Source organism: Xyrauchen texanus, chromosome 32 (assembly GCF_025860055.1).
Source record: "Xyrauchen texanus isolate HMW12.3.18 chromosome 32, RBS_HiC_50CHRs, whole genome shotgun sequence".
Taxonomy (NCBI): domain Eukaryota; kingdom Metazoa; phylum Chordata; class Actinopteri; order Cypriniformes; family Catostomidae; genus Xyrauchen; species Xyrauchen texanus.
Window position 1 is genome coordinate 29,229,231 of NC_068307.1, and position 23,252 is coordinate 29,252,482.

Sequence of the window (23,252 nt, forward strand, 5' to 3'; positions counted from 1 at the left end):
CACAGTAAAATATGTGTTATTGTTTATGTCAAACAGTGAGTATTTAATGTTTACAGATTAAACCCCATTGACTTCCATTGGAAGTGTCTCACTGGAACACACATTTGTGCTTATTTAAAAGAAAAGGAGGAACGAGTCGAAATAAATTGTTGTGGTAATCAATATGGTCACAAATGCTGTCACTTGTATTGAATCTGGAAATTCCTTTGTTTTCTGAGTTCTTGTTTACATGATGTTTCAGAGCGCCGTTTACTGCAACAACATGGTCAGCGTAAAAAATACATAACCGGTGTAGTCCGATTCCCGAACAAATGACTCTTAGGTTTTAGATTCAAAAGAACCGACTCATATGTATTACCTGCGCTGTAAAGTTGCTTAAATCATCACTTTTAGTTGTTTTAGCGTTTACAGCGTTACGTCGTCATGGCAACGAAGTTGTATAATTGTCTATATCTTCACACAGATGTGGTTATTAAGTGATGTTCTCACAGTGAAATCATGTTAACACACATATTGTTTAAGTCTTGTGTCTATACTTTTGAAACAGTATTTTAATGTTGACAGACACTTCCATTGGAAGTGTCTCACTGGAACACACACTTGTGCTTTTATTAAAGAAAAGGAGGAACGAGTCGAAATGAATATTTGTGGTAATTAACATTATAACACAAACACTGTCGATTGTGCTGAACCTGAAATATTCCTTTAACTATGATGTTACCATAGTACAATAGTAAACATGTTTTGATTATATTTATTACTATTGGTTTATGTGTATTATTACTATGGTTTTATCATGGTTAAATACGGTTAGTGTAGCAATAGGATGGCACAGTTTGCGGCTACTATGGTTTTACTATAAATAGAAGAGTTCGACTATGGTTTCTGTAGTAAATCCATGGATCATTTCCGTAAGGAATGGATAAGGGAACCCAAAACTATATATGTTCCCTTTAAAGGACTCCTTTGATTATGATGTCAGCTACCGAAGAGTGTAGTACACAAAACAGTTTTCGAAACCCAAGTATATCTAATGTAAGTCTGATGTATTCTGGTCATTCTGTTGCATCTTGCACTGTTTCTTGAGCAAAGTGTCCCGAGTGTTGAATTTAAGATGGCGTGTCAAGTAAAAAGTAAAAATAAAAAATGTAAAAGCATTTAATAAGAACGCAATCTATGTAAAGAGCCCAATGAAAAGCATGAGATTAGGATTAGGTCCAATTATTCAAGGTTTCCTTTAGAATAATTAGTCGACTAGTTATTCAGACTAGAGCTCGGCCGATAGTGGACTTTGCCGATACCGATAACTAAATTGGTGGAAAGGGCTGATAACGGATTAACTGGACGACAGTTTTTAAAATCTAATTTATTGAATGTTTCATAGTTTTTCCTTATTGTGACGGGCGCAGACATAGATGTGCCAAAGTCCACAATGAGTCACATCTCAGATGCATGTTTGTTGTGCGACCGAAAATCCCAATAATGTCCCAAAAAATGAAGATTGAAGGGTTTGTCACAGGTGAAACATGGAGTTACATAAAAATAAATATCAGCAACGATCAGTGTCGATGGTCAATGGCTCCAAAAGCAACTATCTGCACCGATTAACCAGTAAAGCCGATATATCTGTTTGACCCCTAGTTCAGACAACCCCTCAACAAGGCCATTTTGAAAACATGTACTTTTGCACACCCCCACCCTTCAAACAATCCAGCTGCATGACTTCAGGACATTATATTTATTTATATTTGAGTTTATGCTGTGATTTGAAGTCCTCTCGTACACTTACATGACACAGCTGCTTCAGTATGAAAGAGCGGTCTGTACACTGCTTTACTGCGGTACTCAGGGACCTTCAGCCAGATAATTGCTCATTTATGCTCCACAAATCCCCCTGAAAGAATCCCGAAAGCAGCTTAGAGCTGCTGGGAATGCTGGAGCTGAAGAAACTGCAGTAAAGCTCAGTGAACATGTGACTAACGACTGAACTGATCCTACAGAAAAAACACGAGCAACTGCAACTATACGGCAAACACACAGAAAACACTGCAGCAACAGACCAAATCAGCCGGATTCTCCTTCACTGTTCATTTGTCTACACAAGTCATTTCACCATTTCAAGCTTTTACATCAAAAGTGTCTATCCAAACGTTTCAGTGCTAGCATAACGGTGCATTGTGGGAAGGGAACTGCTGATGAGTGCTGATGTTCAGAGACGACACTCACCTTTAAAATCTCAAAGTAATGAAGACAGTGGTACACAGGTGTGAGCAGTAACCGTGGTAACACATACTGCACCGCCTCTTTGAAACCTTCGCAGATGGACTGAAGACACAGAGAGAGACATCATCACATCAGTCACAACATCAAAACTGGGATTATAGATGCAACATCATCTCAGCAGTTAATGTACACATTAATCACAAATAACCTTAAAACACTGTCATTCCTGAAATGACCTCTGACCTGCAGGTAAATGGACGCTCCGGGTTTGGAGAGCTGACTCAGGAAGTGGTCATGGAAGCCGCTGCGTAGGATGTCCTGCGAGTACGTCTCGTAGGGGTCAAAGGCCAGCTCCTGAAAATGGCCAACACCCGTGAGTTAATAAATGACCCGCGGCACACCCTGCCGTGACCTGTATTGTTACACCGCGAGCAAAAACAAGCGTCTGCGTGTTTGAAACGACACGGGGGTCAGACAGTGTAAAGTGTGAAGGCAAAGGGAGGGACTCACAAACTCCATGGAAACACTACTCTTGTATTATGGGATGTTGCCTATATATGCCAAGTATAAAAACAGTCTGTTGTCATTAATGTTTAATAAACACAAACACATTACAACAGTGTTTGATGTAATATCACTGTATAATATCGTATCTTTTAATAATGATGTATTTGCTTTTAAACGGCTTAAAATGGTGATTTGTAAAAGAGTCTCTTCAGCACTTCTGATGTACACACCTTCATCTCATGCGGACATTTAAATGGATTTTTCAGAAGTGCTGTTCATTATTACCAAGCCGCTACATTCATATGTAGTCACATTATGTGGTGCCACCTTTGCATTTATGTTACATAAAACAACCACATAAGGCCTGAAAACCTCCGTACTGCAGAAATGGTGCATGATGTAGGAATATAAACGTTTATCAAACAGCAGCTCTAGTTCTCAGGAATGTGCCTGCAGCTCATGCTATATTATCCTCCTGTGAATATGATCCGAGTAAGACGACAAAAGACAAAAAGTCTTGTCTTGACATTTGGGTATATTTCAGTTATAATCAGGGTTGGGGAGTAACAGAATACATGTAACAGCGATACATAAAAACTAAATATGAGTAACTGTACTCCACTACAGTTACAATTTATATTGTTGTAATCAGAATACAGTTACTTTCAAAAGTACTTTGATCACTAGCGATTACTTTGATTGTAATTGTGTTTCAGTAAAACATTTATCCATATAAACGACCCAAACGGCGGTGAAACACTCGTGATGTGTTATGATGAGTAGAACGTAGAGTCAGTGGTAATGTTTATCCTCTAAAGTTTGGGTAAAATGGGGAGATTATTGAGACTATTCATTTAAATTAGTCAGTTTACTGTCATTTTAATTAACAAATAAAAGCAATCAGAAGAGGAGGAATTGCAATCAAAGGGAGCCGTTGCTCTTCTGGAGGTAATATCGGTCCTGATGTTGCACCGATCGCAGCATGTGGGAGAAACTTTCAGTATCAGTATCAGGATCATCATGTGTTTATGACGTGTGACAGATATGAAAGAAACATTGATGCATGTAATATCAGTGTTACATACAGTGGGGCAAAAAAGTATTTAGTCAGCCACCAATTGTGCAAGTTCTCCCACTTAAAAAGATGAGAGAGGCCTGTAATTTTCATCATAGGTACACTTCAACTATGAGAGACAAAATGAGAAAAAAAAATCCAGAAAATCACATTGTAGGATTTTTAATGAATTTATTTGCAAATTATGGGGGACAATAAGTATTTGGTCAATAACAAAAGTTTCTCTCAATACGTTGTTATATACCCTTTGTTGGCAATGACAGAGGTCAAACGTTTTCTGTAAGTCTTCACAAGGTTTTCACACACTGTTGCTGGTATTTTGGCCATTCCTCCATGCAGATCTCCTCTAGAGCAGTGATGTTTCGGGGCTGTCGCTGGGCAACACAGACTTTCAACTCCCTCCAAAAATTTTCTATGGGGTTGAGATCTGGAGACTGGCTAGGCCACTCCAGGACCTTGAAATGATTCTCACGAAGCCACTCCTTCGTTGCCCGTGCGGTGTGTTTGGGATCATTGTCTTGCTGAAAGACCCAGCCACGTTTCATCTTCAATGCCCTTGCTGGAGGACAGAGGAGCCTCTTAAAGAAGAAGTTACAGGTCTGTGAGAGCCAGAAATCTTGCTTGTTTGTAGGTGACCAAATACTTATTTTCCCCCATAATTTGCAAATAATAAATTCATTCATTTTTTTCTCATTTTGTCTCTCAAAGTTGAAGTGTACCTATGATGAACAGTACAGGCCTCTCTCATCTTTTTAAGTGGGAGAACAATTGGTGGCTGACTAAATACTTTTTTGCCCCACTGTATATGATACATATATGTATATGTTACATTACATATATTTTAAACAATCATCTAATCTAAAGCATCACAACTGCATCATGCCCCGCATATTTCTCCAGCAACTTTAACCACCAACTGAACTTGATCATCATCTCAAATCAATTTTTTTAATTGAATGCTTTTTTCATTTGGAATGACCTCAAGAGGGCCGTTTACACCACACATCCCAAGAATATGATCTGAAGCAGTTCTGTGAGGAAGAATGGTCTAATATTCCTTCTGAATGTTGTGCCGGTTTAATCCGCAGATACCGGAAACACTTGATTGAGGTTATTGATGCCAAAGGAAGATCAACCAGTTATTAAATCCAAGGGTTCACTTACTTTTTCCACAGCACTGTGAATGTTTAATGGGATGTTCAATAAAGACATGAAAGATTATAATTGTGTGTGTTGTTATCTTAAGCACATTGTGTTTGTCAATACTTGTGATTTGATGAAGTTGAGATCACATTTAATGACCAGTTCATGCAGAAAACCAGCTGAAAACCTAATTTTTCTTGCCACTGTATAAATTGTAACCTTTTTATTCTATCATTAATTTATGAATTTGGTCATATTTTAGGCTTCAAAAACATTTACAAAAAAATGCATGTATGCATCAATAAATATGGTCTTAATATGGCATAAACACTGTACATTAGTGATACTTTATTGTTTACAGACCCAATTTATCCTATTTACAAGTATTTACTTTAATATATAGAACACATGCTAAAGAAGATACGATATACAATCTTTTTTATGAATTATTGGGAACTTTTGTGGGGTGTTTTCAATCAAATGAAACTAATATTTAACCATTTGAGTGCACCGGATGTGTGAGGTGAGAAACGTGTGTGTAGCAGAGCTGAAGAGGTTAAACATAAATCTGTCAGCAGCTGCTTCATACGATGACGTGTTTATGACGTCTCACCTCAGCGAGGTCTTCAAAACAGCTGCCCACCAGCGGATGAGGACTTCCTTCATCGGTCATCTCCACCGTATCTTCAATCAAGCCCAGCAGCTTCACCGTCACTTCGTGAATGTCCACGATACGACTGAAGATGTTCTCCACGTCCTACAGACACAGACAGCAGTTCTGAGCATCTGAAGGGCGAGGAAGAGGGGTATGAGGAAGATCCCGATGACTCACGTGAGGGGAGAAGAGCATGGTGTTGGATGCGAACGGCTCACGGAACACTTTGATGATGACGTTGAGATCTCGCAAATACTGTCGCACCTCGGCCATGAACGTTTTCACCAGGTCGTAATATGCCTGTTCTTCAGACGCCGACGGTTCCTCGTCCATGAGAGGAAACACACTGATGTCCTCCTCCACTTGATGGAACATGTCCATCAACACCTGCAATTCACAACAGGGACATTAATGCACCAACATTTTCAATTTCAGAGGCAATTTTGCTCCGAGCCCCCTTATTTTAGAGCCTGGTTAGTACTGTAATGAATAATGGGAAGTGAGTTTTCATGCTGTACATGTGTACATTTGCATATTCATGAGATTAACCCTTGCACACTTCTCAATAGAGAACCCCGCTCCATCTGTTCGGGTCACATTTGACACCTGTGGAACCCCAATTGATTTTTAAAGGCAAGACAAGTTTATTTACAGTATATAGCACACACAAGAAATAAGAATAGATGCATTTAAAAAACTAATTTAAAGAATAAAAAAAGAAAAAGAATACAGACAGAATGATGCAGTGCAATCAGTAAGTGCACAGTGAATAAATGCAGTTACACAGAAGTGTTTTCAGTCTGGACTTGTATGTGCCTACTGTTGGGGCACATCTGACCTCTTCTGGAAGCTGATGCCAGCTGCAGGTGGTACAGTAGCTAAACGCTGTCTCGCTTGGTATTTCTAACGGACTTGATCTTAATGATCTGAGAGGTCTGTTGGGTTTATATTCAACAAGCATTTAAAAACGAGTAATAGTACCTTAAAATCAATTCTAATGTAACTGGAAGCCAGTGTAAAGACCTGAGGATGGGACGCTGGTGCCAGAATTGAGCCATATGGGACTCCACGCGTCATGGATGTCCACTCAGATTCATGTTCACATAGTAACCCCTCCCATCTAGATATGACCTGAACCAGCTCAGGACCGTCCCAAAGAGCCCTACCCAGTTAGAAACATAACAATATCTTCACTAAAATAAAAACGGTACTAATAAATGATGGTATTTTTTTTAACTTAATAAATTACTCAAGAATTCCATTCATGTTCATATAAAATAAGCAAATATTTTGTTATCTTCACTTCTATATAAACCTTCATTTCAGTAAACTGAAAGATTGTTAAAACATCAAAATATGTCACGTCTCTGGCGACATCTGCTGGAATAACAATATAATGACATGAAATGACAGCAATGGCCAGTAGGTGGCTCCAGTGCTGCATTTACTGGCTGAATCTCTATAAGATAATGTAACAACAAACATATTGGGCTCCATTTCATTAGTGCGCAAAGTGCAGCGCAACGCGTTACGACCATGCGCAACGTCAAATTTCGTGCCAGAGCAAAGGGCAAATGGGCGTGGGTGGGAGTGCTTGCACAAACTGTGAGTGTATTGTATGTAAATGAAGTGGCACAAAGCGCAATTTTTCTAAGAGCTTGGTCGTTGCACTAAGATGTTCCAATATCACGTCTTAAAAGGCCGTAACATAGTTCACGCAAGTACGCAAATGCAGACGCGAGAGCCTGTCCAACGCGTGGACCCATTGTACATACATTACGTGTGTGGTTACAAACCTCAGACCACAAGGGGCAATAGATTGTTTAAGCATGACCATGAAACCAGTGCTGTGTCCAAAACCTGTATAATGAGACAGGATGAAAATAAGGTGCTTTTCAAACTGTTTGGAGATTAGTTTCCTTAAAGAGTTCCATTCATTCAAAACAACTGCCAGTGAAGCCATTAACCCTCTGGGGTCTGAGGGTGTTTTGGGCCCTGGAGAAGTTTTGACATGCCTTGACATGCTTTTTTCAGTTGCTTAAAAACATATTAATGGCTAAAGTCTGATAACACTGTATTCAGCACAAACTGGGCTACAATAATATGTGAGCAACATGTATGTACAGGTTTGTATTTTTGAGAAAATAATGTTTATGCATGGTTTTTGAAAAAACTAAAATTTTAAGTCACTGAAATAAGGCCATATAACACATACTAAACATACTAAACATACTAAACATTTGACTTTTGAGAACTGGATCTTGTAGCCTAGAGTTTTGCTACAAAATGATGTGAAAATCATCCTGATCACTCATTCATACAAAACAATATAGTCATTTAACTTTTGTGTGACAATTTTAGAGCTGAATGGTAATATGCGAGGAGGCGTGAACGATCATGAATATTGATGAGATTCACACCTGAGGACACAAAGACCCTCCCCTGGGCCTATCAATGAGGAATGTGACAGAGAGAGAATTAATGTGAGGAGACTTAATGATCAAAATCAAGTTTTAAGTTAAAAGAAGTAATCTGACTATATATTTTCTTTAAAAGTAAAATGTTTGGATTTGGTATGATTTTTTTTTTTTACCACTTCACATCAAAATCGACCAGTACATTTACATTTATTAATTTGGCAGACTCACGAGTGAATAACTGCGTCTGTAAACATCAGCGAATAACTGCGTCTGTAAACACCAGTGAATAACTGAGTCTGTAAACACCAGCGAATAACTGCGTCTGTAAACACCAGCGAATAACTGAGTCTGTAAACACCAGCGAATAACTGCGTCTGTAAACACCAGCGAATAACTGCGTCTGTAAACACCAGCGAATAACTGCGTCTGTAAACACCAGCGAATAACTGCGTCTGTAAACACCAGCGAATAACTGCGTCTGTAAACACCAGCGAATAACTGCGTCTGTAAACACCAGCGAATAACTGCGTCTGTAAACACCAGCTGAATAACTGCGTCTGTAAACACCAGCGAATAACTGCGTCTGTAAACACCAGCTGAATAACTGCGTCTGTAAACACCAGCGAATAACTGCGTCTGTAAACACCAGCGAATAACTGCGTCTGTAAACACCAGCGAATAACTGCGTCTGTAAACACCAGCGAATAACTGAGTCTGTAAACACCAGCGAATAACTGCGTCTGTAAACACCAGCGAATAACTGCGTCTGTAAACACCAGCGAATAACTGCGTCTGTAAACACCAGCGAATAACTGCGTCTGTAAACACCAGCGAATAACTGCGTCTGTAAACACCAGCGAATAACTGCGTCTGTAAACACCAGCGAATAACTGCGTCTGTAAACACCAGTGAATAACTGCGTCTGTAAACACCAGCGAATAACTGCGTCTGTAAACACCAGCGAATAACTGCGTCTGTAAACACCAGTGAATAACTGCGTCTGTAAACACCAGCGAATAACTGCGTCTGTAAACACCAGCGAATAACTGCGTCTGTAAACACCAGCGAATAACTGCGTCTGTAAACACCAGTGAATAACTGCGTCTGTAAACACGAGTGACACAAAGTCACACAGTCTCAGAGAACTGAATCCTCCATTGATCTGCATTCAAATCATTCAAAATGTTTTACCTCTCATCAAATTTTTTCACTCTGGAGAGTAAATCATAATTAAAACAGATAGCTGCGAAGATTCATACATTCGCAACAGCAGTATCTATAAAATATATATTTAAATCCTCCAGTAACACTTGATTGTGATTGGCCCATTCTGTACAGCGCTGCCAAAAGTAACAGAAGTCAAGTGACTAGTGATGGAAAGTCCGACTCATTTGTGTGAACCGGTTCTTTCGGACCTTTCGTTTCCATAAACCGGTTCAAAAACTGATTCAGCGGTTCTTTTACATCCTCATGTAATGACGTCTCTAACATCACGCAGTCATGGTTTTCACACTTAAATAAAGCCATATGTGAACGCATATTGCTGATTATTACTTTATTTAATTAAGTTATAATAATAATGGCGTTTATTGTCATCAGCGTTTCATTCTGTGATCCTACATGTCGAATACGACTGATATGGCGAACACGACCGAAGAGCTGACTTGGTGTCATCGTGTTTTTCAGAAAATAAATACATTTCGTTTATTAAATTACTTAAGATATGTATTTAATAATTTTCTATCATTCAAGCACGTTTTAAGAATATTTCAAAGGTTTTTTAGGACTTGTGAGAAGCATGTGACCCATCATGAATTTTTGATTAATATTATTTTCCCTCGAGCACACAGCCTTAATTGTGTCAGCAAGAAAGCGTGTTTTACTTTAGAATAGCAGACACTGATTAATATTATAAAAGTCATGTTTTATTTCTGTTGGAGTTGTAGTGTTTGAGGTGCAGTAATACCTTATCAGCACACATGGCCACAGTGATGTCCTGCTGCGAGATCTCAAAATGCCGAATGTTTCGTACGTAATTTCCTGCCAGCTTCAGTATGTCCGCTGAGATATATTCCAGCACCGCTACGATGTACACAGACACCTGATGATCGATCTTATAGCCCAGAACCTCCTGCAGGAGTAAAACACACTCAGCATATAAAGCCATTGCAGGAAACACTGACTAATGTCACATTACTGTCAGATTCTTCAGACAAAGCTTGACTTTATTGTGCCATCTCAAACTACATCAAACACATTCATACACATCAAACAGTTGCTTCTAAACCTCCCAAAAGCTTGTAATCATAATTACGACCTCTAGTCAACAACTTGACTCTTCTGTAAATAGCAGAACAAATCAATTAAACACTGTTTGTTGTGTCTATTTTATGTGGCAGGGTGGATTTGTGAGAACTTCTGCAAACTCAAATGATGTCACTTTCTCTTCATTATATATATACAGTATCTCACAAAAGTGAGTACACCCCTCACATTTTTGTTTATATTTTATTATATTTTTCATGTGACAACACTGAAGAAATGACACTTAATGTAGTGAGTGTACAGCTTGTATAACAGTGTAAGTTTGCTGTAAACTCAAAATAACTCAACACACAGCCATTAATGTCTAAACCGCTGGCAACAAAAGTGAGTACACCCCTAAGAGAAAATGTCCAAATGACACTTCCACCACTATGCTTGACTGTAGGCAAGACACACTTATCTTTGTACTCCTCACCTGGTTGCCGCCACACACGCTTGACACCATCTGAACCAAATAATTTATCTTGGTCTCATCAGACCACAGGACATATTTTGATGGTTCCAGTAATCCATGTCCTTAGTCTGCTTGTCTTCAGCAATATGTTTGCGGGCTTTCTTGTGCATCATCTTTAGAAGAGGCTTCCTTCTGGGATGACAGCCATGCAGGGAAAATGGCTAATCGTGCCAAATTTGGACATTTTCTCTTAGGGGTGTACTCACTTTTGTGAGATACTGTATGTATTTTATCATGGCAAGGTGTTTGCTTTTAATAAATAAAAAGTAAAATAAGTCATTTATAATTATGCTCAGCCTTTATTCATTTTAAATATTTACCTTTGTAGAGCCATACATTAGACACATATACACTTCAGAAAATTGAGTCAAATATTCCTCTGCTTGAAAGATACAAGAACCAAATGAGGAGTGCACTGTGGCCCCCTCATGCACTACCGAAAGCCCCATGTGGCCCCTTTATCAAAGTAGGTGACCCTATTATACATCTTTAGAGTCAAGCACATGAATCACAAAAAGTGGCATGTTATTGGCTCAAAGTCCCACTCCAAATCAGTCTACGACAGCTCCAGAGAGAGAGAATTACAGGCAGCTGCCCTGTGTGTGTTCTGTTTGTGTGTTTATGGTTCAGTTTATCATTACACATTATTTATATTGTCAAGCCGGTTCTCGCCGCCTGCTTTCCCTTTAACCCCTTACATTCACATCATGTCAAATTTTATTTTGACATGAAGGCGTTTGTGGTTCTGTGTTTGTGATGGTAGTTTCACACTTGCATTACAGTGAATGAGTGCTCTGGCATCTACTATGATAAGCAGTGATGCTACAGCATACGATGCACATAAAATATGATGTTTGGAGCACATGAGCGGCTTCACACATTCACTTTGCAGTGTGCAGCACATGCAAACTGTATATTTATTTAATTAAATCGCATCATTTGAGGTTTAATAATCATACTAGGACGTATCAGATTTTTACATTGATTAATTGTCCTTTTTGGTGTAATTGGAGTATTAAAACACACATTTAAATGAGTATGTAGCATTTGTAAGCAAGCAGCCGTCTGTCAGTCAGTCAGTGTGCAGGGAGCCGGTGCTCGGCACTACTGGTACTGCAGATTACAATACTCTGGTATTGTTACACATTTTTGTAGATTACATTAAACATGTAGATTTGCACATTGCCTGTGTGAGTCATGATGAACGAGCACCTTTAGAAGTGGATGAATCTTATCCACCGGCAGGGCTAAAGGGTTCCTCCTCTTCCTCTTCTCTATAGCAGCCTGGGCGTCTGCGATCGCCCATTTCTCTATGGGGTGAGGGAAACTCCTCTGCACACGCTCCTGACAAACACACAAACACAATGAGACAGAGAGAAAGCTGGAGAGCACAAATGAAACGGAAGTTATAGGAGGAGCATCACGGGATCCATTAAAGGTGTGAAAGATGAATGGAAGTTTGTGTTGATCCTCAGTGGGAACGTTGACACATTACTGTGAGAGACAATCACACAGAAACAGTGATGGGTGACATCAGGGCAGGACGGGTGATGAAACTGAAGAGCAGATCACAAACGCAGGGAGCAGACCATGAGAAACCAGCTGACAGGTTTCACATGATCGGTGGTTAAAGTCTTAACCGTTAACCAACTAAAGCACCTGTCCATCTCACACCCGTCATCTGTGAGCGCGCCGACCAAACACACAAACACAAACAGGCCAGAATGAGTTAGTGAAGCACATGACTGAGATAATACAGCTGACAGAAGATCTCTTGATCCACTATTCATTGACACTATAGTGTCTTGAAACCCAGATCACCACAATATTACATTAATCATAATATTTTAATTTTGGGAGCAAAACTACAGGTTACAGAAGGATTCAGAAGGAAAATACAAATATTAAAACTAGCCCATTCGGTTCCAGAGTTATTAGTGAAAATGTAAATGTTCCAATTATAGCGCCACCTTGTGTCGGGTGGAAGCAGTTCCGTGCACTTGAGGAGTGGGGGGGGGGCAGTAGTATACAGTGACAAGAAAAAGTATGTGCACCCTTTGGAATCAGTTGGTTTTCTGCATGAATTGGTCATTAAATGTGATCTCATCTTCATCAAAGTCACAGATATAGACAAACACAATGTGCTTAAGATAACAACACACACAATTATAATCCATTAAGAATGGGTCAAATGTAACAATTTCTTGATGGAGGCACATTAAGAGCACTATATCTCTGGGACATCACCATACAGGACCTTAAATCCAAATAGGAAAGTTTGTTCTAAATCAGAATCCAAAAGGATATTTTGATATATTTAACCCTTCTGGAGTTATAGGCACTCCAACTTATGAAAAACAACACAAAAAAGCATTTATTTTTATTATTTATTGTTTTTGGACACTATTGGCATATAATGCAACAAGATCTGCTGAAGTCAAGTGATTTTAGTAATCGACCAACTTATCTCTGTGTAACAATAAATCATGATGCGGACATCTTATTTTTTGACCTGTAGTTTTGCTCCAGAATCATAGGCAAAAATGTTCATGTTGAGCCCCCTCTTCAAAAAATTGTATTACTCAGTAAATATTGATCAATGGCATTTCACATTAGCATTTGTTTTCATCTTCACCAGTACAAAAAAATATCAAAAAAACATTTTGAGCCGGGGAACTCAGTTGACACAGAATGACAAAACTACAATATATGCTGTCATAATTTCTTCAGTTTGTCACGGCACAAAGGGGCACGTAGCATCATATCCATAACCTTAAGAGTTTATTTGGAGCATAAGTTCATATAAAAGCCAAAGGTGTGACCTTAGCAAACATCCTACTTTTTGAGGCCACTGTATATAATAAGATACAGGAATCAATGTGTGTATCGTGTGTTGTATGGAACATGGTAGAATATCATGTGGTGATATGATCATGCATTTGTATGTATATTTAAGTTTTAACATGGCTAGCTTGGTTTGCGGAAGTAGTGGTTGTCATGGTGACAGCGCTCACCTCCACGTCCTGTACTGTGCGTGGCTGCGCCTGACAGAGCGTGTTGAGCAGCACCAGAATCAAACCCTCGATGTACTGCAGAGCCTCCTGCTGGGACGACAGCTTCGGGTGCACCTGATTCAACACCTGCAACACACAAACAACAACAACAACAACACTTTCAACCAGGGGATGAAATCAACACCTGCCATGTGCCAAATGCAGTGGACCTGTAAGACGTCACGCAGTGACATCTGACAAGAAATGCCTTTATTCAGACACAAAGACGAGCACTTGAAGAAGCACACTTGATTATATTGAACAAGTGATCTTGTTATGTGTAGTCGTCATAATTCAGTACAGCCACAGATGCTTGACCAAGAATATTCTCGTCTGTGCATTTCTACTCCTAAGCGGACACATGTACAGGGTGGCAGAAAATAAACGGGGCCATTATGTTTGATTGCTCATACTTTTTTAATATTTAATAATCGTACCTCTATCATTTGGAATGGGAAACATCCCAGATTACACTTCAGTAAGTTACATTTCAGTAAGTTACATTTCAGTAAGTTACATTTCAGTAAGTTACATGGGCCGATTGATAAAGGGGGGCGAGATCTACCCAAGATTTAGTTTTATTATTATGCGTTCAGTCTCAGACATTTGTCTCATTGGTCGCTTCCCCCTGAGAGAGCCCCTCCCTGATTTTGTATTGAACAGGAAGTTCTTGCCCCTATTTCACCATTGCAAAACCTTTCTATCAAACTAACCGGAGAAGTTAAATTACACCCGTTATCTCACATTTACACTCGATATGGACAAAAGTGTCCAGAGTGTTTCATTCAGACATTTAAATGTTGCCTCGAGCATATGAACCCTAAATGATGTAATTCCCCTTTCTGCTGGTCAGAGTGGATTGTGAGGGGGGTCACTACACTCGGTGTCCTGTATGAGAGTGTTGAGATCCTTTGAGAATCTGGTTCAACATTTTGGGATTCCAGATCTCAGTTCTTTAGATATTTACAGCTGTGACACCTGCTCTGTACTGTTTTTGGGAGTAGCACACACCTGCTGGTGATGCCAATCAGAAGATGGAGACATAACCCATGTCTTTTGGGGGTGTATTAAGATCCAGGAGTTTTGGTTGAAGGTTCAGAGTTTGGTGTGTGATGTATTGGGCACTCAGATATCATTTTGCCCCAGACTGTATTTTGGGCGATGGGGCGGTCATCAATGTTGAAAATAGACACATAAAGAGTTGGGGCTTAACCAGTGTCATGATCACCAGACAGATACTATTAAGGGGTGGGAGGTCGGCTGGAGCACCCCCATTTCAGGAGTGGTGCTCTGAGATGGGAAGGGTGGCAGCCTTTAAAGAAGGGTCATTTAGAGGAATGGGGAAGTTGAACTTGATCGTGGATATCTGTGATTTATGGATGTGATTATTATTATTATATCTTTTATTGTTTATTTTTTGTGTGCGTCTATATCATGTACGACCACTGGGACGTTGTTGGGGCCAGGGTGGGATTTGGAGGGGTAATAGTGGGGGTTAATGTTGATTCTGTGTTTTTCTATGTGCAAATATGTGATTTGTGATAAATTAATAAATCAATTAAAGTTGATAATCTGAATAATCATACCTCTACTATTTTTTTAAAACAACAAAATGAGGTCACTATGACATCATCATGAGCAATGAAATTGCTACAAATAAATAAATACATCTTTTGCCCCCCCCCCCAAATGTATTTGTAGCAACTTATTGCTCACGGTGACATCACAGTGTATGTATGTTTATAGTGCAAATTATTTTTACAGATAGTCTTGGAATACAATTATTAATGTGGTATAATAATTTAAGACAAACAAAATGTGATAGCAGATGGTTTGATACTTAATTTGTATATAACTAATTATTGCATGTGAGAACTGCATTGCTGACGTGAGAACATGCTAACATTAGCTGCTTGAATGGTTAGAACAATGTTACAAAGTCAAGGATGGAAACTGCTTACCTTTTGACTTATTTTGCCATTATTCATAAAAAAAAAAAAAAAAGTTATTTATGAATTTGTTTTTATTTTAGGGCAGTTGAGGGGCATCTAATTAGTTACAGTCAGGTTATAAACATGAGTGCTCTGAGGATGTTTGCCACGTTGATTAATGAGTTAATCATCAGTAGTACATTTCACGTTTATGCCAAACTTATGTGAAAATGCTGCCGGAGTTTTCACTTTCTGCTCAGCCAATAGCTTGCTTCAGAAGACAAAGCGCGTGCACAGGAACAGTTTTATAGTTTTTTTAATATATAGTTTTCCAAACCTCTCCAAATGAACTTCTGTCCATGTTTCCTATATTATAATGTAGTTATGTGTAAAAGAAATGCAAGATGCCCATCGAATGGTTTGACTTGCCTGGAAAGGGGCTTTAAGTTAATGTAAATATCTTGCGTCTCATCTGCGTGGATTCCTTTTCTCCACTGTTTTTACATGGATTATTGCATCAGTCTCAAACAACTGCTGATCAGGAAACACATTAAACCACATCAATCTCAAACCCTCGCTGCTCAAGAACAACCATAACAACAACAACAACAACAACAACAACAACAACAACAAACAATTGCGGTAAATAATGGCATCCTCCCATGTCATTGCATTGCATGCCACATGTTTACTATAGCTTCTTCCGTCAGCAGTGAGGGATTGAGTCAGGCTGACAGAGAGGTTTAATGAGAGACATTCATCCAAACACTAGTGGAGGTCAGTGAGAAAGAGAAGCCGGTAGATACTGTTGCGGATGCGGGCAGTACAGCGAGCAACACACACACTTTGGTTCCGGCTGTAGAGCCCCTGCAGCAGGGCATTTGGGTGACGTTTCGGCGGCATACTCGCTCAGCAAAGAGACACCACTCTCCCGTTCCTGTTAGGGTTTCCAATCGATTCTCCCCACTCAGTGATGCAGCCACTGAGAATCATGTTGAAAGAGCCCTTGTTATTGGTGATTCTATTGTAAGGAACGTGGAAATAGAGACTCCAGCCACTACTGTTAATTGCATTTCGGGGGCTCGAGCGTCTGACATCAGATCAAATGTACAAGTGCTGGCTAATGCTAAACGTAGATTTTCTAAAATTGTTATTCATATCAGCACTAATGATGTCCGGCTTCGCCAGTAGGAGATCACTAGAGATAATGTTAAAGAGGTGGGTGAACTTGCAAAACCGATGTCAGACACTGTAATAAGCTCTGGTCCCCTCCTTGCTCATCATGGTGATGAGGTTTATAGTAGATTAGTGTCATTGAATGGCTGGATGTCTGAGTGGTGTCCGAAGAATAGCATAGGATTTAAAGACAATTGGAAGAATTTTTGGGGTAAACATGACTTGCTAAAGAGAGACGGACTCCATCCCTCCAGGGAAGGTGCAGCTCTCCTCTCTAGTAATTTGGCTCATAGTCTTAATAGTGATAGTATTTGACTAACTGGGGCTCAGGTCAGAAAGCAGACAAACTGGTTAATCCAAACCTCTGCTAGCTGCCTTGAGACGTCACATACGTAACATAGCCTAAACTACAACACATAGAGAGCTAGATGTCATATAGCGAACAGTTATGTGCTTTAGCCCACTTCACCACCACCACCACCACGCCACTAGGAACCAGAAACATCTATCATGATCTAGAACTCTGCATAAAACTGAATGACATCTACACTAATATTATTCTATTTGTTTCCATGTCTCATATCCCGAGGTTACCAGAGCCGGCTCCATTCCTGCTTGGTGTCGGACTCCACTGCTACGTGCCGCTGAGTGATGATGACAAAGTGCTACAGCCAGTGCTAGCCAGACATCACTTCGGTTTTTTACAATGGACTTAAGAGGATGAAGTGATGCCAACTCCAACTGCAAGACATTGGATACTTCATATGTCACTACCTGAACCATGGACTTATGATGGACCTCACCAAACCTCACTGAAATTACCTGCATGTTGAACTGCGATGCACCTCATTGATCTCTGTCTGCATCACCTTTGTCTATTAATGGATGACACTCTTGAAATTGAATACACTGTCTATCAATTAATTGCCAACAAAAACATCAGCCACCGAACAAGGACAATGGCATCAATGTTCTGCAGTTAATCCAGGATGAACTACAAAGACATTAATCATTAATCTTACAGTTCATACAAAATCTATGTTTAAACACTGACTCTTAACACTTACGTAGTTTAATAATTTTAAAGCATAACTTGCACTATAAATAAGTAATATTATCATTATATTCATGATGTTAGTCAGAGGGGAACTGGCCCCCACAGTGAGTCTGGTTTAGGGTTAGGGTGGGGTTAGTCAGAGGGGAACTGGCCCACACAGTGAGTCTGGTTTAGGGTTAGGGTGGGGTTAGTCAGAGGGGAACTGGCCCCCACAGTGAGTCTGGTTTAGGGTTAAGGTGGGGTTAGTCAGAGGGGAACTGGCCCCCACAGTGAGTCTGGTTTAGGGTTAGGGTGGGGTTAGTCAGAGGGAACTGGCCCCCACAGTGAGTCTGGTTTAGGGTTAGGGTGGGGTTAGTCAGAGGGAACTGGCCCCCACAGTGAGTCTGGTTTAGGGTTAAGGTGGGGTTAGTCAGAGGGAACTGGCCCCCACAGTGAGTCTGGTTTAGGGTTAGGGTGGGGTTAGTCAGAGGGGAACTGGCCCCCACAGTGAGTCTGGTTTAGGGTTAGGGTGGGGTTAGTCAGAGGGGAACTGGCCCTCACAGTGAGTCTGGTTTAGGGTTAGGGTGGGGTTAGTCAGAGGGGAACTGGCCCCCACAGTGAGTCTGGTTTAGGGTTAGGGTGGGGTTAGTCAGAGGGAAACTGGCCCCCACAGTGTGTCTGGTTTAGGGTTAGGGTGGGGTTAGTCAGAGGGGAACTGGCCCTCACAGTGAGTCTGGTTTAGGGTTAGGGTGGGGTTAGTCAGAGGGGAACTGGCCCTCACAGTGTGTCTGGTTTAGGGTTAGGGTGGGGTTAGTCAGAGGGGAACTGGCCCTCACAGAGAGTCTGGTTTAGGGTTAGGGTGGGGTTAGTCAGAGGGGAACTGGCCCCCACAGTGAGTCTGGTTTAGGGTTAGGGTGGGGTTAGTCAGAGGGGAACTGGCCCCCACAGTGTGTCTGGTTTAGGGTTAGGGTGGGGTTAGTCAGAGGGGAACTGGCCCCCACAGTGTGTCTGGTTTAGGGTTAGGGTGGGGTTAGTCAGAGGGGAACTGGCCCTCACAGTGAGTCTGGTTTAGGGTTAGGGTGGGGTTAGTCAGAGGGAACTGGCCCCCACAGTGAGTCTGGTTTAGGGTTAGGGTGGGGTTAGTCAGAGGGAATTGGCCCCCACAGTGAGTCTGGTTTAGGGTTAGGGTGGGGTTAGTCAGAGGGAATTGGCCCCCACAGTGAGTCTGGTTTAGGGTTAGGGTGGGGTTAGTCAGAGGGAACTGGCCCCCACAGTGTGTCTGGTTTAGGGTTAGGGTGGGGTTAGTCAGAGGGGAATTGGCCCCCACAGTGAGTCTGGTTTAGGGTTAGGGTGGGGTTAGTCAGAGGGGAACTGGCCCCCACAGTGAGTCTGGTTTAGGGTTAGGGTGGGGTTAGTCAGAGGAGAACTGGCCCCCAAAGGGAGTCTGGTTTAGGGTTAAGGTGGGGTTAGTCAGAGGGGAACTGGCCCCCACAGTGAGTCTGGTTTAGGGTTAGGGTGGGGTTAGTCAGAGGAGAACTGGCCCCCACAGTGAGTCTGGTTTAGGGTTAGGGTGGGGTTAGTCAGAGGGGAACTGGCCCCACAGTGAGTCTGGTTTAGGGTTAGGGTGGGGTTAGTCAGAGGGGAACTGGCCCCCACAGTGAGTCTGGTTTAGGGTTAAGGTGGGGTTAGTCAGAGGGGAACTGACACCCACAGTGAGTCTGGTTTAGGGTTAGTCAGAGGGGAACTGGCCCCCAACAGTGAGTCTGGTTTAGGGTTAGGGTGGGGTTAGTCAGAGGGGAACTGGCCCACACAGTGAGTCTGGTTTAGGGTTAGGGTGGGGTTAGTCAGAGGGGAACTGGCCCCCACAGTGAGTCTGGTTTAGGGTTAAGGTGGGGTTAGTCAGAGGGGAACTGACACCCACAGTGAGTCTGGTTTAGGGTTAGTCAGAGGGGAACTGGCCCCCAACAGTGAGTCTGGTTTAGGGTTAGGGTGGGGTTAGTCAGAGGGGAACTGGCCCACACAGTGAGTCTGGTTTAGGGTTAGGGTGGGGTTAGTCAGAGGGGAACTGGCCCCCACAGTGAGTCTGGTTTAGGGTTAGGGTGGGGTTAGTCAGAGGGGAACTGGCCCCCACAGTGAGTCTGGTTTAGGGTTAGGGTGGGGTTAGTCAGAGGGAACTGGCCCCCACAGTGAGTCTGGTTTAGGGTTAGGGTGGGGTTAGTCAGAGGGAACTGGCCCCCACAGTGAGTCTGGTTTAGGGTTAGGGTGGGATTAGTCACAGGGGAACTGGCCCCCACAGTGAGTCTGGTTTAGGGTTAGGGTGGGGTTAGTCAGAGGGGAACTGGCCCCACAGTGAGTCTGGTTTAGGGTTAGGGTGGGGTTAGTCAGAGGGAACTGGCCCCCACAGTGAGTCTGGTTTAGGGTTAGGGTGGGGTTAGTCAGAGGGAACTGGCCCCCACAGTGAGTCTGGTTTAGGGTTAGGGTGGGGTTAGTCAGAGGGAACTGGCCCCTCCCAAGGTTATTATTCTCCATTAATCAACATCTTATGGAGTTTTGTGTTCCTTGCCACAGTCGCTTTCAGCTTCTCACTGGGGTTATTAATACAATTATTATTTAATTATTACATATTTATACACCATTTATAATCCTATTTAATGAAACAGCACAATGATAACTTTAAGACTTTATAGATATTACGGTTTAATTTTCTGTTAATGTGTGATATTCTGTAAAGCTGCTTTGAAATGATATGTGTTGTGAAAAAATAAAAATGACTTGACTATTGCCATCAGGTATTAGTTTAGCCATCAAGATATTGGGGCCTGGGTAGCTGAGTGACAATGAAGCTGACCACATCCCTGGAGTCGTGAGTTTGAATCCAGGGAATGCTGAGTGACTCCAGCCAGGTCTCCTAAGCAACCAAATTGTCCCGGTTGCTAGGGAGGGTAGAGTCACATGGGGTAACCTCCTCGTGGTGGTGATTAGTGGTGCTCTCAATGGGGCGTGTGGTGAGTTGTGTGTGGATCGTGGAGAGTAGCATGAGCCTCCACATGCTGTGAGTCTCCGCGGTGTCATGCACAACGAGTCACGTGATCAGATGCGCGGATTGACGGTCTCAGAAGCGGAGGACACTGAGACTCGTCCTCCGCCACCCGGATTGAGGCGAGTAACCGCACCACCACGAGGACCTACTAAGTAGTGGGAATTGGGCATTCCAAATTAGGGAGAAAAGGGGATAAATAGTTGCAAAAGAGAGATCAAAGACTTTTTATTTTTACTTTGTTAACAATAATAATTTTCCATAAAAAGGAATTATCTGAAATATAGACACGCGTTTTCGTAACAACATAAGAAATCGATATTGCCATCAAGATATCGGTATCATCGTTAAGTATCATCATTAAGACATTTTTTTACCATTAGATATCGTATCGGAATTAAAATATGACCAGATATCAGTACTGCCATCAGATATATATATATATATATGCTCTGTAGATATCGGGCCTCTGTCGTGTTGATGATTGACAGGTGGTCTTACCTTGTTGAGTGACGGCACCAGTAATCCCCTCCATTTGGGTGCGTTCTCCTCACTGTAGAAATCGTACTGGAAGGGCGCAGCCTGCATGACTGTATGTGTGTCTCACATCCACCTGATTGGACACACCTGCTCAGAACATCCAGCCAGAGGAAAAGCCCACCTGTCTAGTGTAAACATGGCATCCTCACAGGTGTGTGTCCAGACCAGCCCAGAGACACACTGATGGACAGAGGCGAGAAATATTGTCAATCACTCTTCAGCATCTGTTATTGATCCGATACTGATCAGGATCTCACATATGCAGAGAGAGGTATGTGTGTGCCTGATGGAATTCTGTGCAGTTCAGTGTGCACGCGTCTCATCTAGAGTCAGGTGGAGGCTTGTGGTCCTCAGCATGTGTTATTGATCAGGCTGACCAGGATCTCAGAGATGGACAGAAAGGTGCGTGTATGTGCAGCAATTCTGTGCTGATCGGTGTTGGTAAATCTAGGTCCATGTGGATGTTTGAGGTCCTCAGCATGTGTTATTGATCAGTTATTGATCGAGTACCAGTCATCTCAGGTATGAAGATAGAGGTGCGTGTATCTGATATAATTATGTGCATATTAGTGTGGGCGCGACTCCTCCAGGTTCAGGAGGATGTTTGTAGTCCTCAGTATCAGTTACTGATCATGTATCGATCAGACTGATCAGCTTGAGGATTCTGGACTAAAGGCCCACGCTGACGCGTCGAAAGGCTCAGTGTTCACGTGCCTCGGTGTTTTAATATTGATGTCTGATCAGATGAGAGTATTGTATTTAGATGTTTAATCAGATCGCAGTGTTTTATTGATCCGCGTTCATTCGGGCGGTTCATGAATATGCGCAATAAAACGCCCCAGAATCTAAAAACAGCGCGTTCCACGTCACTCACGCCTCACGCCGCTCCGGAACAGCAAGAACAAACACCCGGACATCAGATGAAGCGCAAAAGTCCAAAGTGAGAGGAAAACCGAAGGTATAAAAGACGGAATCTCTGCGCCGTTCCAACAACACTGAGCGTGTGATGACGCAATGACGCACGTCTTCAGCGCAGACAGAACTAACAGAGCGCATAGATTACAGATCTCTCCAATCATCGTTTAGTGCCAGGAAAATATACACAAGTATAATAGTCTAAGGATATAATACAGTAAATATATACGTTTAATAATGTAAAATCTGAAGTATAACTACTAAATAACGAAAGCACGGGCACAATCTCACAGCTTGTTAGCAACAATGTTTTAGATGTTAACCCTTGTGCGAAATTTGGGACATTTTTGTGACACAAAAATGTCCCCAGTGAAACATATTAAAACTGCAATATTTGAGCTCAATGTCATTAAAGCATAAAATCATGAATTCTAGATTATGCTTTCATTCTGGAGCTCTGGCTTCAAAATGTACATTTGTAATATTTTCCATCAGATGACGCCATTATTCTCGTGTTTGGCCAACTGAGCAAATACATGCTTTCCCCTATTCTCTGTTTATAGCAGTGTGTGTGGAAAACAACAGTGGCATTATGTAAACAAACTGGCATTTAAAGGGTTAAAATCCTGAAAATTAATGACTATATGGTAGTTATAATCAGGACTGATGTTGTTTAAGAAATCCAAATCAGTGAAAGTGGAAAATAAAATTAATATATGATATTATTATGGCAGTTTTTGATGCAGACATTTTTGTCCTCTA

At 41.5% G+C, this 23,252-nt stretch overlaps 1 protein-coding gene across 2 annotated transcripts in view; it reads right to left on the reverse strand.

Moving 5' to 3' along the window:
• LOC127626100 (son of sevenless homolog 1-like) overlaps window positions 1–22,575 on the reverse strand; it is a 50,184-nt gene extending 27,609 nt beyond the window's left edge. For both annotated transcript variants that reach the window (XM_052101657.1, XM_052101656.1), the window contains exons 1-8: window positions 21,537–22,575; window positions 13,817–13,942; window positions 12,015–12,146; window positions 9,990–10,154; window positions 5,781–5,990; window positions 5,562–5,705; window positions 2,467–2,577; window positions 2,227–2,325 (exon numbers count right to left, since the gene is read on the reverse strand). In XM_052101657.1, coding sequence (XP_051957617.1) covers window positions 2,227–2,325; window positions 2,467–2,577; window positions 5,562–5,705; window positions 5,781–5,990; window positions 9,990–10,154; window positions 12,015–12,146; window positions 13,817–13,942; window positions 21,537–21,623 — 1,074 coding nt within the window. In that variant the 5' untranslated portion in view covers window positions 21,624–22,575. The remainder of the gene's footprint in view (window positions 1–2,226; window positions 2,326–2,466; window positions 2,578–5,561; window positions 5,706–5,780; window positions 5,991–9,989; window positions 10,155–12,014; window positions 12,147–13,816; window positions 13,943–21,536) is intronic.
• Between the last annotated feature and the right edge of the window lie 677 nt (window positions 22,576–23,252).